The following is a 19,192-nucleotide window of genomic DNA, read 5'->3' as shown; positions in this document are numbered from 1 at the left end:
TTTAGTGTGCTGCTGCACCTGATCACCGTTGATGTTTGAGATACAGCCTGTCAGCTGTGGGGCTCAACTGCAGATGGAGGTGATCAGGTGCAGCAGCACACCAAAAATGTGCAATCACATATCTTTCCTCACAACACACGTCCAGTTTAAGGCTCTCAAACAGAGCTTTAATATTTTAAAATACGAAGCTTCTACGCCTACGCAAAACATTGTTTCTAGAGAACAGTAGCAGGAGCCACACTTGATGGAGCTCAAACCCACCACAACAAAATAAAAAATCTCTCTCAGGAAAGGCAAAAGAGAAAAAATCAACACCTGAAGAACTTTAATCATTCTCTGAAAAGTGGATCCTAATTGGCCTTTTTTACGATCATATGAGCTTCGTATTTGCTGTCTCCTATCATTATTGTTTTCCTTTTCCCTGGATCAGCTTTAGAAAAATGCCAGATTATCATACAAAGGCAATTTTCATTGGCAGATGCTAGCTGTGAAGACATGATTCCTTTTGTTAAAGAGTGAACAGCTAGGCCACTCAATTATCTGTGGCTCAATCCTAATTATAGTGGCATGGTGGGGTGGGTCCACGCTGTTAGATGAGCAGTTAGCACTTACCCATATCGTTGCCAACCCCAGCCTTGCAGCCAGTTGATAGCTTTATGACTTAGTAAGCAACACTACCTATATCACTTACGGATGCCTAATCACTCATTTGTGCACAATTTGAAACTACCTAATGTGATCCCTAGCTAGGAAAATTATCTCTAACCCACATGCACCCCTTGTGCATACCAAATGCTACGCGCAGGATGCTCTGATTCTGAGTTAAGAGGTACTCCATCTAATCTCCAAAGGCATCCTCTAGTCTGTTGCCTCAACACAATGGAGAACAATGCACAATGTTTATGTCGCCACATACCATCGCACCAACACCAATATCGTTGTCCATCTCATGTCATGTTACCACTGCACGTTATTGATAGTCCAACGCATAATGCCTGCCACTATGCCTGATATATTTTTCAGTCATTGGTGCTTCACATTGTCCTTGCCACATTGTGACCCTCGCAACACTGGACAGTGCACACATCTCATGCCAATTGAGCCTATCATCTACTTGAATGTTGAGTGCCCTCTATCACCCGCATGACTAGTTGTGCCAATAATGCTGCTTTACAACAACCACTGCACACGACAACATTCGTCTGCATAAAGACTATGCATACACATTGACCCCAAATACTGGCTGCCCTCTTTCACCCGTGTGCCCAACAGTGCCTACGAGGTTGGCTTGTGACACTCTCCTTCACCCAATTCTTTGATGTCCTCGTTGAAGTTGGTGTTAGTAGGAACAGGGTCTTCACTCAAATTGTCAATTGTCTTTGCACATATCTCTTTGGTCATGTTCTCCATATGAGACTTCATCTTTTGCACTTTCGAACAGATTGCGGGCCCCACAATAGGTCCAAAGCGAAAGACTCTTGTCGCACGATGACTTCAGGCTCATTCCAAGTATGCTTGAAAATGTCCTTAAAGGTGGGGCAGTCCCATAAAAGATGATACACGGATTCTTCAGCAGACTTGCACATACACCTACTTGGAAGATGAAAACCAAAGCGCTTTAGAAGATGGTCAGTCTAGACCCGGTCATGCACGATTAGCCAAGCAAGGAACTTCAAACGGGGAGTAGGACCCTACCCCAGATAAAGCTAGCAAGAAAGCAATCAGCACTCGATGGCAACATAGACAAGTAACATGATTTAGTGCGAAATACGCCTCTTGGCATGATAGCGCTTTGGATAAACTGTGAAATGGGTTGAGGGATACCCTCCTTAGAGATGATGGTCGACCAAGCTTTGATCCAGGACCTACGTAGCGGGGAGGCAAGAAGTCTGTTTGAGCCAGAATCATATTGTAGTGACTCGAAGGAGCCATACTTAGCGAGGAGGAAATGCGCGCAAGTAGATCCAGGTTGGTGAGCTTGCCAACTTGGCTTTACGACGAGAATGATGCTACGCATATGGGAGTCAATAATCTCCAAACCCTCCCTGCCCCAAGCAAGCGACAGAAAGTTTCAACCCACCAGATGGCGCGTATGCTGAGGGAAGCGACCAGACCAAAGAAAATTTGTCATTAAGCGAGAGAGCTTTTTGTGCACACCAATAGGCAACACGAACATGGACATAATGAATACTGTGATAGATGAAAGAACATGCTTGATTAGAGTTGAACGTTCTGCAATAGAGAGGTAAGAGGTCTGCCAGGATGAAATTTTGGTTTGGACTTTCTAAAGAGTAGTGTTCCAAGAGGTAGCCGAGATACGTGAAAGATGTAGAGGAAGGCCCAGGTAGGGCATAGGAAGCTCTATGATTGAGCAGCCGAAAATCTTCTGGCCAATGTTAAGCAGAGAGGGAGACATGTTTACCATGAACATACAACATTTACTGTTATTCATGGATAAATCGGACAGAAAAAGGAAGAAATGGAGGACAAGCTTGAAATACAGCATTTGTTGAATGGTTGCTCGACCGAAAAGGATCATGTCATCGGCATAAGTAAGAATATGAAAGGAGAATTCTTTGATTTCAATAGGATCAATTATTCTGTGTAGAACGGCCCTCCTTAATAGGACCACAAGGCTTTCAACGAAAACATTAAAAAGAAGAGGAGATAGAGGGTACCCTTGCCGGATACCTTGCCTGAGCTTGAACTGTTGTCATTGGATTCCATTAATCTTAATTTGAGAGTGAGCATTAAAGACAAGTTCGTGCACCCAACTAGTGAAGCGACTACCAAACCCAAAGTTGTCTAGCATGTGAAAGAAAAAAGGCCAATGAACCGAGTCAAAAGCCTTATTGAAGTTGAGCTTTACAATGAAGAATGGCTGACCGTTGCGCTTTAAAGTGTGCATAACTTTGGAGGCTAGAATGAAACAATGTAAAATCTGCCTGCTAGGGATGAATGTGAACTGAGAATCAGAAAAAATCTGAGGGACGATGCTACTTAGCAATAATACGGTAGATCCCTCCCAAACACGAAGATAAGACAAAATCTAGAGATGTCGGAAGACACCGTGTCTTTTGGAATAAGAGAGAATAGCCAGATGAGAATGAACAGGCAACCGACAGTTATGATGGAATTCAGCTAGGACTTGAAGCATGTCAGCTTTAACGCAGTGCCAAAAGATGCAAAAGAAATCAATCGAGAAACCATCAAAATCGGGTGCTTTTCACTCAGACAGATCCCGAATAGCAGAAAAAATCTCAGATTCAGTGAAAGAAGCCTGAAGGGATCTGAAAGTAGTGCAGCTCATGGATTTAACCAAAAGACTGCCGATAGAGCCACCTGCGGACGGGTTATGAGCGTAGATATCCTAGAAGTAGCTGTTAATAGCAGAGAGGACATGCTCGGCTGAGTAGAAAACCCCTTCAATGAAGATGGAACAGTGAATTTGAAATATGAAATTTAGCTTAATCATTCAGATCTAGCTCAAATCAAGTCTAATTCACAAGCAAACAAGCTAGATCGACCAATCCAAAACCGCTAGATCGTTAATCGATCGATGGAGGAGCTGTAGATCGACTGAATTTTGCCCCTAACTCCAAGTACAGGCCACACGTTTGTGAAGTTTCAAATATGAGCCAACAAACAAGGGTATGCATTTATTTTTGTCCAGGCTAAATTATAGTCAAATTACAAGAGTGACCCTCTATTAGTAAAAGTTTGCACTGTTTACTTCTTATGAGGAAAAGTACTTTTCAGTTTCCAAGGGACAACCCACGAAACCAAAAGAACTCCCGTTTTCCAATATGATGAGTGTTGACCTGAGGCCTTTGTTTGACGGTTTCCAGAAAAAGTTTGGTTCGTATTTGGATTTTCAAAAATATGGCACATATTTGCATTTAGGGCCAAAAGGTTGGCACCTAATTGAAAATTTTCTTTTTTCTAACTGGCCAAAACTACCCTAGAACAACGCAGCAACGGATCACCTTTAGCAAAAAAATAATAATAATATTCTATATGTGGTGAATTTAAATAATATACTTTTCAAAACCCAAAAAGTTGTTGTGGAGCCTATTTTACATGAAGGGAATTTAGGTAAGAAACTGTATAAAAAAAGATGGATCTTACTTTTTTAATCCTTTAAATAAAGTTTTTAAATTCATCATTGTCTTAGACTTACAAAAATGAGATTAAGCTAGTCATGAAAATGTGTGATTAACTCCTTGGGGTCGAGGAGTAAGCCTTCCGAGTTTTATGCTGACAAGACAACTGTAAATACAGCTGAGCCATGGTGACCAGGTTCAGCTGAGCCATGGTGACCAGGTCTCTATGCTTGGGGCGGTTTTTTCGAGTAAAATATATATATATATATATATATGTGATTGAAACCAATTTTTTTTTTCTTATCATAACAAAATAATACACCTACAACTACAAGTCTACAACACACCTCAGGTCATTACGAGGAAGTATAGCAGACTTACAAGTTTGCTCAGAATTACATGTTTCTTATGCATTAATGAAGCAAATTACTGTTAGATTTTTTATTTTTATTTTTACTGTTAGAGTTGTACTATCTTCATTCAAGATCCATATGTCCAAACACAATGGGTGATTAAAAAAATAAAAAAGTAATTCCACCGGTCACATACACAGTTTCATAAAATACATACTTCCAGTACGACCGAAGCTCAGACCCTACTAGGATGTGGAACTTCACCGTAACAATAAGATCTAAGTCAAATCTGGATCAAGATCTAGATCCACTCTTCAAACAAAAATAGTATTAGATCAGTCCTCAGCCGGCCCACTGTTAACGGTGAAAAAAACATGCACGGTCTGTTAATGGTGCTTTAGCTCTTCTTATTCTTTTCCTTTTTTTTAATGGGTTGCCTTATATGGGGTTGGAAGTTTTTTTTTTTTTTTGATATTTAGAACGAGAAACCATTCACGGGATCAAAGACATAGTCGCATTGGCTCTGCCTGCCGTACTTATGGTCAGGTAAACATTGGGTCAGGCATATGATAGTTAAAAAACAAATGGTCAGGTAAACATTGGGTCAGAATTCGATTTAGGTCTACAGACAATTCACTGTTAGTTTAGTTTAGGCATAAACTGGGTAGGTTGCCAATTGAATTCAGTTAAAACAGGGTTAAGAAGGTTGATTTTTCTACAAAACCTCGAAATTTAAGTGTAACTAGTGGTGGATAACGTGATTCGGATGATTTTAAATAGTTATCATAAAATTAGAATTACATGCATATTCATGCAGGTTTTAAAATTATTCAAGTAGAAATTTCATTCTGTTTTTACCCGTTCAAATTTTAATCGATTCAGGTTGTTAGTGATAGGTACAAATTGGTTCGGGTACAAACAGGTTCAAGTAACAAACTGGGTTCAGGTTTGAGTCAGTTCAGGAGCATATTATTGTGACCAGTAAAACACAGTTTAGCTAAAAACAAGGACAGATCCTAAACTTTGTATCCAAGAATCGAACCATTCTTTAGAATGGGTCCATGTCTAAATTCTGATCCAACCCACTGGTTTACTAAATGCGTCAAGTCAACGAATTTCATAATCAAACTCAACCAGAATGGAAATAGGGAAGCAAATGAATAATATACAGTCAGATATATCCTAATGAGAATTCAGATTCTGAATTGAATACATCATGATTCAGCCTTTGGAAAGGATCCATTAACTGGGCTCAAGGACCCTGAGTAGGTGCACGCATAATCCAAACATGAATGACCAAAACAAAGTGAAAAATCATAGGAAACTGAAACGTAAACCAGATGAAACAAATGGTGCAAGGTTATGAAGAAAATAAATCAGATAAACCTGAAGTCTATTAGTCTATAAAAAATGAAACAAAAAAAAAATGTATGTGATGAATGTGTTACACATTAATTGAAACAATGTTACATTGAATATATTCCAGATCCACACGTTACAACCTTTTTGTTTCTTATTTTCTTTCAACTTTGGCATGGAGCGTGTGGATGATGACCTCAGAACAGGCCTAATCTTCTCAGACGGCACTGCACGTACTTTCCAGAACTAAGACAAGTTAAGATCATGAAGCTATCCCTCCCCTATGCTGCACATGCCTTTAGCGAGTAAGTGGACGCACTAGTCATATGCTGTCAAACAGCTGCATCTAGCCAATATCCTTTGAAATGCCTTTGGCTCGCAGCTCACTCTTAATTTAGAAAAAACTGTGATTTCTTCGATACCTTCTGTCACCTTGCTGGTTGCTCAGAGGAACCTGCCGCTATTGTGCCAGTGATTGTTGAACCAGGGCTATTGTCAGGAGGCGGCACAGTACCCCATTTTCCTTCAGATTCTAGTGGCTCCAGAACATGAATGCCACCATCTGTTAGTCCTAATGCAAACTGATTTGGTTCAGACGGATGAGCTGCAATAACTAATGGATATACAGTTGAACTGCACAATAAGAAAACATAAATGGTTAATGAAACATGAAGTGCTTGTTTGAATAAATGCAAATATGTAGGCGGGGAATGTCAGCTAGAAGCAAATGGATTAGAAAGGCTTTGCTGGTCCCTCCTACACGAGAATGCATAACCATTGGAGCCTGATGAAGAACAAAGTAGATGGAAGGTAGAGGTCAAATTAAAGGAGTGGAGGCAAAGTAGGATTGTACTGTTTTCCGTGCTTTCATCTTTCAGGGAAGAACGTATATTCCCCAGCATCTGCAACAAATAGGTGTTCGATAATTACCTTACATTAGAAGGCAAGTATGCTGTTGGACTTATCCGGCATCTTAGTCTCAGCATCAATGCACTAAACACACCCACACTTCCATCTGCGAAGCTACTATATATCAATTGGCTATCACATGAATATGTTGCATGAGTGATTGGAGCCCCTGATTCTCGTGGTACCCACTGTTAGCAAACAACAAAAACCTCAGTTAACATGATATACAAGGTAACATTAAGGGGAAACAGAGAAGTGCATATTTATAGCATTGAATGCAGATGTAGGGAGGTCCATAAACATGAGACAATGCAACATTCAATTAGAAGGCAGGTGGATCAACTATGTCCAACTTGGCACATATAGAAACTTGTCTGAGCAAATGAAACTGATGATATATGTATTAAATAGTCATAGAAAAGTTTTAAAATCTACCACAGCAACACCCCATCTTGGGTGGTGACCATATATTTTATAGTATACACTGTACTTTTTAGTGTATACAGTCTTTTATTACATTTATCTTTTACTCTGTTATGGAATAAGGGTCTTTGTGTCATTTTTCCTTCTTTAAGTTGGTCTGCCCTTTATTATATAGTAAAGGCTGCTTATATCTCTTGTCCAGCTTTGGTTCATGTATATATATACTTGGAGTTCATAGGAGTTGACATGGTATCAGACCTGTAAGACTCCATCTTGGATTTGCTTACATTGTTCCTGCGAGAAAGAATCACGCAATGAGGATATACAATCACATGTTGGCTGAAACTTTTTGTCATGAAGGTTGTGTGCTTCAAGTATAACACCTGCCTGTCTGGAAGTATGTGTATTCAACGGAGTTCGTCTATTCTTGGATGTTAGAAGAGCAGCTAAACTTTTCTGAAGCAGGTTACAGGCTGTCTCTTTTATTAATTTCAGGTTGCTGCCAGCTGGTTTTCTTTCTGGCTTTTCCATATTCCAGTTCCATCTGCCCTTTATAGCCATATTTTCTGCATTTTTTTGGTAAATCCTAACCCATAAAGAAAGTTTTAAATTTTTGGTTCTGGTTTCTAGGCTATATATACATCCGTGAGCTCTAAAGGCATCTAATAGATCAGTCTTAAGTCTCTGAAGACTGAAATCAGAAAGCATGGTAGCACTTGGTTTTCTACTTGCAGACAAGTTGGACTATTTCCTGTAGAACTAACAATAGTAATAACTAGAGATAAGACTATTGTTAGTTGTCTAACTAAAGACTTAATTTTTCTGACACTAAAGTGCCCTTATTTCGTTATTTGTTTACAAATTCAGCAATTGTGATTCTTTATTCTTGATATTTGCAGAGACTGAAGGCCCTGAAGGGTGTTTGATGATGTACTCAAGTAGCAACTGTTTACTAGTTCAGTAGGCTGTGATTCTCGAGACTGCTGATACACATGGATTAAAGTGAGCAAAGATAGTCTTTTGGTGATTCTTTGGAAACACAGACCAAGATTCTAATTGTTTCCTTCTCCTGAAACTCATTATAACTCTTCAGCTAGTAATTGGAAGCAATCAGTCCATTCAAGACTACTTACAAAAGTCGGAAACCATCACCATCTAGCTAGCTGCCATAAATGAGCCCATCAGTGAAAATGATATAATTCTCCATCTGAAAGGCCGATTCAAAAGTTACAAGCCACTGTATACCAGATAGACACCACCAATGAATCAACTTGCTGAATTAATGAAGTTCTTCAGGGAACATGGAGTCATGAGAATGAAGAGAACACAATTATCACTTTCAGATAAATGAAAAGATAGCTATCCCCATGATTCTTCAACACAAGGCATTCTTTCATCTTCAGCCTTCACCAACTCCATCTTAACCAGCTTTCCCTGAAGTTTTAAATATCAAAGTGTCTCTATAGGTCACATACTTCCCAATCATGGTTCTAAGTACTAACTATGGAGTTCAATCCAGTAAAAAGTTGTCACTCATACAGAGGAAGAGGTTAGCTACCCATAGCTTCCCTCCACTTTTCACAAGTAAGCTGGGGGATAAACCCCCTGTGCGACCAAACCATCCAGCTATTCCATTCAACCCTACCTCTTCAGTGCTTGCTTAACAAGAAAATCTTTGCTCATATTTCATTAACAAATTTGATGCTTACTATGTATTCATTCCAATGCACACTTACATGACAAACTTGTAAATAAGATGATTGCCAAAGTGGAACAACATCAAGATTTATATCAACCAGATTATGAATCAAACATTAGTGTTGTCTTATGTCTGCTTTTAAATTCAGTTTCTAGCAGTTATCCCTTCAAGCAAGGCAAATGTCACATGGAATTATTGGTTGGTGCATTCAAATTTTCCTTCACTCAAATGCTTCAGCCGTTGCAATTCCATTTCTGGTTCTAATTTCCTGAAAGAGCTCGTGCCTCAATTGTCATTTACATAAAGCTATAGAAATTCTTTTTGCACTTTCTACTAGCCAATCCGCTTATCACCAACACATAAAGATAGCAGCATTTGGGGTCCCACAAACCAGCCATCATTGTCATCAAAATGCAAATACATAATTATAATTGATGAGTATAGTAGCATACATGGATCTGCTTTCTAAATCCAAAGATGGCAGTTTTCTCAGCTCTCGAGATCTTTTGGCAAAACAATTTCAAAAACATCTTTCAACCATTCCTAGAGAAAGAGGCAGAAACCTACCTCCAATAACAAGCTCAAGTTCGTCATTCTTAACAATTTCCTAAAAGACTTTGGTGACCTGTTGCATTGGCTGGAACCACATAGGATGTTTAGTGACGATTTACAATGAAGAAAGATGCCACTATTACATTTTAGAATCTAAGATATCTTGAAAGTGATTTGTCCTTGTTATAAAGTAGGTGTTCTACAAAATGACCGAAACATGGTAAGCCAGATATATATAATGCACCTGTTTGAGGCACTCCAGTTTAGAGGCTTCATAAATTGCTATCTGTGTCTCATGTACAGCAAGGAAGTGTTTCTGATCTTGATGGAATTGCACACGTGTCTCAGCAAGAGGTGAAGGAAAACGTCCAGTGGGAATCTGTAAGAACTTACTGGCAAGCTTATCCCATCCATCGGTGCTCCATACACACAACTGCAACAGAATGCAATATCATCAATAACTAGGTGAGTTTGACAAATTAGAATTTACTAACAAAGTGAAATTCACAGAAAAGAAATGCATGTGATCGTAGAGGACACTGAGAAAATGAGATGACCTACAGGAGGAGATAATTAATAAGCTCTGAATAGACTTGATATCTTGTTATTTGACATACCTGAGCATCAGCACCAGATGATACAAGCACATTTAGAGGATGTGAGAAAGCAAGGCCTGTGATTCTCTTATGATGGCCTTTAAGCTTGCTTTTCACCTGAAAAAATATTGTAACCAGGATTGTCAGACGTTTGAGAACGGGAAATTACATGTGAGATCTTCATGGAATTTGGAAGGTTCAACATAAAATTATGTAAGAACATGACCTCATCAACACGGACATTGTAGATTTGGATTGTCGAGTCCTCCATGCCTATTGCAATTATGTTGTTATCTTGTGGATGGAAAGCAAGAAATGTTGCTGCCGGTGGTGGAGGCATAAATGTTGCCATTGTCTGAAATACTCAACATGCAATTCAGTAAGCATCAACAGCTTAAAAGCCTAATAGCATATTCTCTATGTCCCTAATATCTTTTCCGATTCACAGATCAGTCCACTTACCTTAAATGTCATCATATTAAAGAGGGATATTTTTCCTCCCGATGCCGACATGACATAAGAATCGTTCTTTGATAGAGCAAAGCATGAAACAGCCTCTTCAGGGTTTGTGTCACTTATCTCATTGGTCATTAATATGCCACTTGATGGTTGCCATAATTGTGGTGGTACACTAGCAGTTGCCTATAAAACAAAGACCAGTTGAGAACTATAAGAAAAAAGGCAATATGCATCATCATCAACCTTTACCTTTCCAGATGGATTTCGATCACCACGTTGCCATTTCCAGAGCTTGTGAACAGCATTGGATGCCAGTGCCAATATCGCAACCCCAGAATTAGTGTAAATCAATCTGGAAACCTGGAAGAAAATGGATATGCAAAATAATTTTACCTTTGTAACATTTATAAAAGTATATATCATTTACAATAATAAAAAACACACTAGTTTATGCAGATGATATGAATAATGTGATATTCTACATTGGAAATAGTCATACTGCAATTAAATAGCGCCACTAAAGGGAACTAATTAGTAGATTCTCCAAATTTCCAAAGATGCATGTAAATAATTTCCAAAAGCTAATCGAAGTAAAAATTTTAGGAGGTTTGAAATCTCAAAAAATTATAACTGAAATCTTATGTGCATAAATCACGTCAATAATGAAAATTAACCTGGAAGTTTCACCACAGCTTGAACCTTAAAGTGGAAAATGTTTCACTTAGACAAAGTCAATGCTTCAAAATGACACTGATGACAATATAGGAGCATTAAGAGGAGACATGCAGTAAAGATATAAAACATTTTGGGTTTAAGAGGTACTACATAGGAAGGGATACAAAAAAATAATAATAATTTGTAAATCTGACCCCATTTTGATGGTCCGATGAAAGAGAGACAAGCACTACATGTCCAAGCGGCATCCAAATTATTTTAAATTATTTTAACCAAATGACTTGAAAGTTAAAACATATTTACGTTGTTACTGTTTTGCTTAAACTTGTAGGAATCAAATGTAAGTTTGCTAATATGTCAGAGGCAAATCTGGACTATTTTATAGGATATTAATCTAGGAGTAGAAAATGAATGGCAAGATCAGAACCTTTAAGAATTTTATTCTATGACATATAGTAGTTTGACCTACAAGAAAGGTTGTTTAGGTACTTTTGGTATTTCAAAATCAGCATTGAGGGATACTTAGTTTGAAGTACTTTTTCTTTTCTTTTCTTTTCACTATATGCACATAGCTTGATTGATCAATATCCAATATTGCAATAAAAGTTCTCGACTCCCTCATGTTTCTTGCCTTGCATCTTTTCACCAACAATTTCAATTAGTTAAAGAATGGAAATAGGTAGGGAATAATTAATGGCTACAGCTATTGTTTCTAGAATACAAGTATATAATGAAGACAAAGTCACAAAACCACAATGTTGCACATGACTTCTGTGGCTGTGATTGATCTACTACATCTACATGTTATTTGTTGAATATACTTACTTTTGAAGTGGCCATAAAAATAGGGAAAGGTTACAAAAGAGATAAAGAACAAAAAATTACAAGAAACAATTCTTGGATATTAACATCACAAAGACTCCAAATTGCGTCAGATCAAGTGTATCGCAAACTTTTAGTGGAAGGTAGACTTAGATTTTCATATGGCTATTATATTTTACTTCAGATGGTTGTCAGAAAAAAAAAAGCATGAGAGAGAGGCTTTGAGCAGAGTGAGAGACAAGCCATTCATCTACATGTCTAAGCTACATATATGCATGAAACAGCATCATGATTCATTTCAGAGTTCCGATGAATAATTATCATTTCAGTCACTTGGAATTCGCTATAACATTTACAGTTATGAATTTCCTTGCATTCTTTTCAGGGTGTACGTGATTGTTTGATAGCACTCATGACATTTAATGTGATAGACTACTTTCAAGAGAATAAAATTCACATATAAACACATTGAAATCCTGAAATCTTCAATGGAATTGCAGCTGCTAAAAAATCCCATCTACAATTCATAAGATGAACTGAAACCTATGCTTTTGAGACTCTGCAAATGACACTATTGGCATAAAAAACTGCACGTCAAGAACACCAATAGTATGAAACTGATTTGTGATTACTCATTCAGTACAAATACTTGGACTTCCATTAATTTCTGTGTTAGTTCAGGGATCATGAGATTCTTACCTTCACAGACGATAGGTTATCAGGCAGTCGCAAAGAGTAACACTGTAGTGGTTCATTGATTTCCGTAAGCTTCCAAACTTTTGTTTTGTCCACAGAATCATCAGTTACCCTGGATTTAACATCCCCTGTGCTTCGGTTTTCTCCATTCTGTGAAGACAGACAAAAAAGAAAAAGGACATGTTAGCCAGTCAAACTTCAGAAAACCTCAGTGTAGTTTCTGATTTCTGTGCAGCAGGGAGGGAATTCAATCAGATATTCTAATCCTAGAAGGAAGACTCTAGTTTACAATGTAACAATCACAAAATACCACCACAGCCATGCTAGACATTAAGACTCTACACTCCAGAAAATAGAAGAAATAAATGTAAACTTATCACATAAGAACTAAGTACTGATACGCCTCAGCAAACTTGGTACTAATATCCTAAGTTCACCAAATCAGCTTGTAAAGCACAAGAAGGAAAAATCTAATGAACCTTTGTGTACATGATCCAATCTGCATTCAAATAAGATAAACATTCATCCAAGACACTAAAATTAACAATAATGAAATGAAGTTAACAGTTGAATTTTCATAGTTAAATAAGATGTGTACAGACAGTGATGGCAATGGTGGATTTACCAATGGAACAGCAGCTACCACTGGTGTGGAACGCTCTACCATTCCAACACTAGTTCCTCCAGCAGCACTAACAGCTCCCAGTGAGGTAATTGCAGATGGCTGGAGAACGAAGCACAGATTGTTGAAACAGCTCTACATGTCATCAGCCAAAACAAAAGGAAAAAGAAAGAGGCTAACAGACCTTTGCAGCCTCAGAAGCAACTCTGGAAGCATCAAAGGAACGACTCTCAAGGGTATGTAGCAACCGAAGCCCATCAGCATTTGCTAATATTTTGAAACCATTATCAGCAGTAGACACAGCTAAAAGTATCCCTTCTTTGTTAAACCGGATGCGAGGACTGGCCTGCATAGGCCAACATATGTTAGTTCCTTCAATGAGAAGCCAAATTTGACATACAACATGCAAACGGTCACACGTGAACTGTCTATTCCCATACATACTGGCAATCCTCCATCTGCATCAATGGTTGTCAGGGGGTTGACATTGTCCATATCCCAAAATCTAATCAGGAACTCATCACCAGCAGCCAAAAATCGATTTTTAGTGGTATCAAATTGTATAACTCCCATGGATCGCTTCCGGAACCCTAAGTAAGTTCTTTTCACTGCTCCTTCAGCTTCATTCCATTCCACAATGTGGGAATCTCCATCTTTACTAGTTCCACATGAAAACAATCTGTAAAGTTTTTATATGAAAGTTAGATGCATCACAAGACATAATGTATAATGGGAAGCTCATCATTAACTTTGTGCAAAATCGACAAAATAATTAAAATAACCATGGTCAAATCCAAAACTCTTAACCTCGTCCCATCAGCACTATAGGCCATAGTGGTACACCAGTGACCAGGCGCATCATAGTCAATTCTGGAACCCATGTTATCATACAGCCATGCTTTGATCTTCCCATCGAGAGCAGTGGAGAATATAAACTACGAAAGAGGAAGCAGAATCGTCAGATAAAATAAATTCCAATATCTATGAGGGATATGTTAACTAGAACGAATCAAGCATACAGTTTCCAATGGAAATGTAAATGTGACACTAAACACACCAAACATCTTCCAGGATATGAAGTGGACAAACCTGAACACTGTCTTTGTGATGTGGGCAAACTGAATAAACAGGTGCTTCATGACCCTCAAATGTGTACTGTTTAGCACCCGTAACCGCGTCCCATACCTACCCAAAAAATATCTTAATAAAACAAGTCTTCTTAATAACAAATATTTAGAATCATATATTCAACAAACCTTGATAGTCTTGTCATCCCCACAGGTAATGATGCTCAGCTGCTTGTTAGGGTGAGCAAAAGCAATATCATTAACATTTCCAACATGAGCATCAATCTGAGGACAATGATAAATTGTTTCAGCAAGCACAGAAGTTTATCTCATGTGGCTGTGGGAAGGGAGAGAAACAAAGTGGCAGTGAAAGCACCATGCAATGGGTACACCTCAGCAGCATCTTATTATGTTAATCCATCTCCAGAATTCAGAATTTACCATGCAAATTAATTATAAGCAAATGTTCTTTATCTCGATTCTCATCCTCTTCATATGTAAAAGGAGAGAGACAAAAATTAACTGCCAAGGGACCGTATGGTGTTTAGATGGAAATAGGGCCATTCAAAAGGCAAAAGAGAATCAGTTTTGCTAATTGTACAAACCTCCAAGTGATTCCGCAGAATGTCATCACCACCATGGTATGAATATATGTGTACAATATACTTGGAATATGCAACACCTGGAACAATTAAGTAGGCCAGGTACAAAGTGCACAAAAATAACCAGTTAGCACTTAGCATCATAAATTTTGCTTTTGTAAACACCAGCATGAATCTCTTGCAAGCTTCAACTATTCGTAGTAAAAAGTAACACCATTGCATACCAAATAGAGAACCATCTGGACTCCACACTACACGGGTGACAGATATAGCTGGGTCCTTGACAAGTGCTGCCTGCAAAACATGGTAATCAAGTGAAAAATGACTTATTCTCCAAGACCAAGCAAACTAAATTATGTTGATAACGGGACTATTACAGAGATTTAGAAGCAATCAGTCATGCCAAAAGAAAATAGTAATTGAATTGGTTAACTGGATGAGGCAAAGACTGATCCAGCGGAGATCCTAGGCCAAGCTTTTGAGGAACACATGCCCAAGTCTCACCTGAGTATAAAGTGGATTATATCAAGGAAAAAAGTTTTCCATATCATGAATGGGTTTGAGCCAAATGTGCTACCAAGTTGTTTTAACCCAGACTTTCCAAACACAACCATTTATGTGCTTTCTATTAACTTCTTCCCAACAAAACTCTTTGGAAGACCAATCTGCTGGCATCCCTTCGTAAATTCAAGTCAGCCCATTGAGAAAATAGACATTGGTCCCTCACAAAACTCAAATAGGCATGCTCATGTTTCCAAGACCTTAATGCCACATGATAAAATGACTAGGACAACTATAGCCTCTTCTTTGTAGGCTATCCAATGTGAGGACCTTAGCATTAATGACTTGCACAATCAAAGGTTTCAACCCCTGGGTTTGGTCTCTACATGCAAATGGCTTTGACCAGGAGCACCAACCACCCAATGTTCATGGATAAACAAAGATGCAAAATCACAAAAATGACAAGATGCCTCCACTGTCAACAGAATTTAAAAGTTGAACATTAAATTACAGAAACAAGAGAAAGCTCCCTAGCATTTTCAGTTCTAGCACATTGAAGGTGAGGAAACAAATGTACCTGTAGAGGCATTGAGCATGCTCCTACCTCCCAAAGCTTGAAATTCCTATGTGCTAATCTTTCCCTTGATCCTACCTCCCATACTGCTACGTCACCAACATTTGTCCCAACTAAAGGATCATAAGGAAACCAAACATGTTATCAACTAGACACGAGAACAAAAAGAATGATATGGCTAAGAAATTGGAAACACAGAGGTAAGTTTAGGGTGTGCTTTTAGCCTGAGAATCTTTGAGCAAATTCTCCGTTTCCATATTCTCACATAATCGAGAATGATGAAAATGGGGATTCTTGGAACCCAGTTTCGTGAAAATTACACCAAAATGGCACTGTTGACAGGAAATTGAGTCATATATAGTAATCAGAATACTCAGATTTTTCTCCACCATCATCTTTGACACTGATGCCACCACATAAGAGAATTTCTCAAGCTAATTCACAGTGCCCCAAAATACTCATAGAATTCAATTTTCAAAATCATGAAGGCTAACCAAGAAGCACAGTCTGCTGAATGGGGTGAAAATCCATGCTCACGACACATGACCCCTGTCTCAGGCTGCGAGCAACAGTCTTGGGCAAGTCATCTAAGGAATATAAGCTTTGAGTATGTAACTGACTGGGATAAGTGACAGGCAGAATATTTACTGGCAGACTGACCTGCAAAGCATTGAAAAACATATAACATGCAATCAGACCCACTGCTTTATTATAAAAAAGAAACAGAATTTCCAGAAAACAAGATAAAAGATTGAATTTGGGTATAAGAAAAGCAAGTCGCATACCTCGTCCGATATCCCCATTGTCCTTGCTCTTTTTAACAAATGCTCAGAATCAGCTGATGGATAATCTATTGAAGGATTATTAGTTGGTGGGGTTCTTGGATGCTTTAATAAAGCCGCTACAATGGAAAGAACCAGTGACAAGGTTTAATACACAAATTACTGGACATATTGAAGGCAATAAAAGACTAAAATGCTTTTCACAATGAAGTCTTAGTTGAGGACTAACAAGATGCCTATTCCATAAACAAATTCGAGTGATCAAATACCTGCATTTGCAGGACCACCTAGGCCAATTGGCCCACTGGAAGCTGCAGCGTGATTAACAGGGGGATTGGTCATCCAACCTGTGAGTGAAGGTGGAAGATGTCCTGGAGCTGTTGGGAAAGGCTGCAGGAGTACAATAAGTTCATGCATACCAATGTTTTAACAAGCAATTCAACAAACAAAAATCGTAATCCACTAAAAAACAAGATATCAAGTGCAAGCAATCTTACTGCATGACCACCCAATGTTGGGAACCCGCCTGCTTTAGGTATAGCTCCCATCAGCGGATTAGTTGCAGGTGATGGTGCACGTGCGCCATTCGGTTGCCCGCAACTATGATCCACAAAAAGCGTCTTTATATCCGGGTTTGGCCTCGGGTTCTTACAGAGTTGATGCTGCCAGTTAAGACTACGACAACAAACACAGAAGCAATTTTAATCTCTAATAACAAAACCATGAGTTCAGTTCACCATCCAACAATCAAGTACACAATACCAAATTTACACACCCAAGGAAAACACAGTAAACGATCGAGAGAACTCACCTCTGGTTAATGAGCGTCCGCAACCGCGAGGCCTTGAGGGAGGGAAACTGCAACTTGTCGCGGAACAAGGGATTCGCTTCAATCAACTTCTTGAGCTCGGACAGCATTATATTCCTTGCTGATTTCGTATCCCCGTACTTGGAAAGCTGCTCGTTTTCTCTGAACCCAGGAACGGCAAAAGCATATCACAACCCGCAGAAACAACGGAACGAGGAACCCTAAAAAACTTTCCAACAAAACAAAAATCAAAAGAAGGGTCAACCAAAACGGCGAACCTGAAATTGTCGAGAGTCAAGAGCTGGGTTATCTCCTTGAACAATTCTTCATTGAACGATGAAAAAACCTTCAAATCCTTAACGAGGATTTCCACGGCTTTCCCTCGATCTTGCCTGAACCAGAAAACGATCGAAACAACAGAGAAGTAAAAATGAAACCTTTCACGAAAAAACTGAGAAACGGAAATATAAAAATTCAGCAAAATCCAAAAAAAGGGAAAAAAAATCCCTTTACAGTGGAGAATAGGAGTTTTACTTATCCAACGCCTCGAGATACTTCTGCTTCCTTATCTCAAAGAAGATCTTCATCGAGTAGCGATTGTCGTCGACCTTAGTGAAGCCGGAGAGGTACTTCTCCGCCTCCTCCCATTCTCCATTATGAACGGCATCCTCGAAATACTTCATATTGAAAAAAAAACCCGACTCTTGCTCCAATCTGAACAAAAACCACCGCAATCCCACCATAAAAATCGCAAAATTGCACAAAAAAACCCGAAAATAGGGGAAAACACGGAAAAAAACTCACTTGTGAACGGTCTCCTTGAATTTTTCTTCATCAAGGAACTGCAATATGAGGAAGACGAGCTCTCTGCTAAGAGACGACATCTATACGGATCCGAACAAACTCTAATTCCTTCACCTCGCCGGAAAACCCTCACAGATCGGCCGGATTCGCCTGAAAATCGATCGGAAAAACGAAATCTCTCATCCGGAGACAAAGAAAAAAAGGAATAAAAAAGCAGAAAACTTCCCGAGCAAGCTTCTTCAACAAGACTGAAGGAACAAAAAGAACAAAAAAATCTTTAAAAAGAAGGAAAAAAAAAAAAGAGGAGAAGAAGAAGAAGAATACCCGGCTCCCCTTCCTTCCTCTTCTGGCTGAGATGGGTGATAAGGCGATCAGCAGATCGATCCACTGAGAGAAAACCACAGAGAGAGAGAGAGAGTATGAGATGGAATGCCTTCTGCTTCTTCTCTTCTCCTTCGAGCACAACGTGAAGAATCAAAGGGAAGGATGAAAAGAGAGAGAGAGAGAGGCTAACAAACAAAAACTTAAATACCAAAAGAAAGCGAGGGCTACAGAACAGGAGGATGATAAGAAAGTTCACTTATCAATCGTGATACGCGGAGAACCTAATAGGTAGTACGGCTTATAAAGCTTCGACCGATGGGTCTGGTGGTTGTTGGACTGAACGGTGGGCCACACTGTCTACGGATATCTGAATGACGTGAATGCCCTTATAGAGTTTCCGTTTTGCCCTTGTTTCTTGTGGTTGGTGATGGTGATACTATTTTGGCTCTTTAGGGTGTAAAA

The 19,192-nt window shown here is 38.9% G+C and overlaps 1 protein-coding gene across 4 annotated transcripts; it reads right to left on the bottom strand.

The window, feature by feature from the left end:
- Positions 1-5,887: 5,887 nt before the first annotated feature.
- On the bottom strand, positions 5,888-18,894 carry LOC149838555 (protein TPR3-like). 4 transcript variants are annotated; one of them, XM_090007729.1, is made up of 26 exons: positions 18,731-18,894; positions 18,407-18,556; positions 18,137-18,316; positions 17,881-17,994; positions 17,606-17,764; positions 17,292-17,469; positions 17,064-17,184; positions 16,798-16,913; positions 16,507-16,672; positions 16,016-16,125; positions 15,162-15,231; positions 14,941-15,017; positions 14,525-14,620; positions 14,358-14,453; positions 14,076-14,203; positions 13,713-13,947; positions 13,453-13,614; positions 13,272-13,370; positions 12,650-12,796; positions 10,703-10,813; positions 10,457-10,636; positions 10,221-10,349; positions 10,016-10,111; positions 9,643-9,831; positions 6,746-6,912; positions 5,888-6,448 (listed from the first exon to the last, which is right to left on the bottom strand). In XM_090007729.1, exons 2-26 carry the CDS (start codon positions 18,484-18,486, stop codon positions 6,244-6,246), a joined length of 3,411 nt encoding a protein of 1,136 aa, XP_089863855.1. In that variant the 5' UTR covers positions 18,487-18,556; positions 18,731-18,894; the 3' UTR covers positions 5,888-6,243. The 4 variants fall into 4 exon arrangements, 3 of the variants coding, with proteins under 3 accessions (XP_089863855.1, XP_089863857.1, XP_089863856.1); XR_016432194.1 differs by having other exon boundaries at positions 6,334-6,448; positions 6,669-6,912; XM_090007731.1 differs by lacking the exon at positions 13,272-13,370.
- Between the last annotated feature and the right edge of the window lie 298 nt (positions 18,895-19,192).

Source organism: Nuphar pumila, chromosome 5, assembly GCF_984573655.1.
Source record: "Nuphar pumila chromosome 5, dmNupPumi1.hap1.1, whole genome shotgun sequence".
NCBI classification, from domain to species: Eukaryota; Viridiplantae; Streptophyta; class Magnoliopsida; order Nymphaeales; family Nymphaeaceae; genus Nuphar; species Nuphar pumila.
The sequence above is the reverse complement of the archived record's forward strand: the minus strand, read 5'-3'. Positions and strand labels throughout refer to the sequence as shown.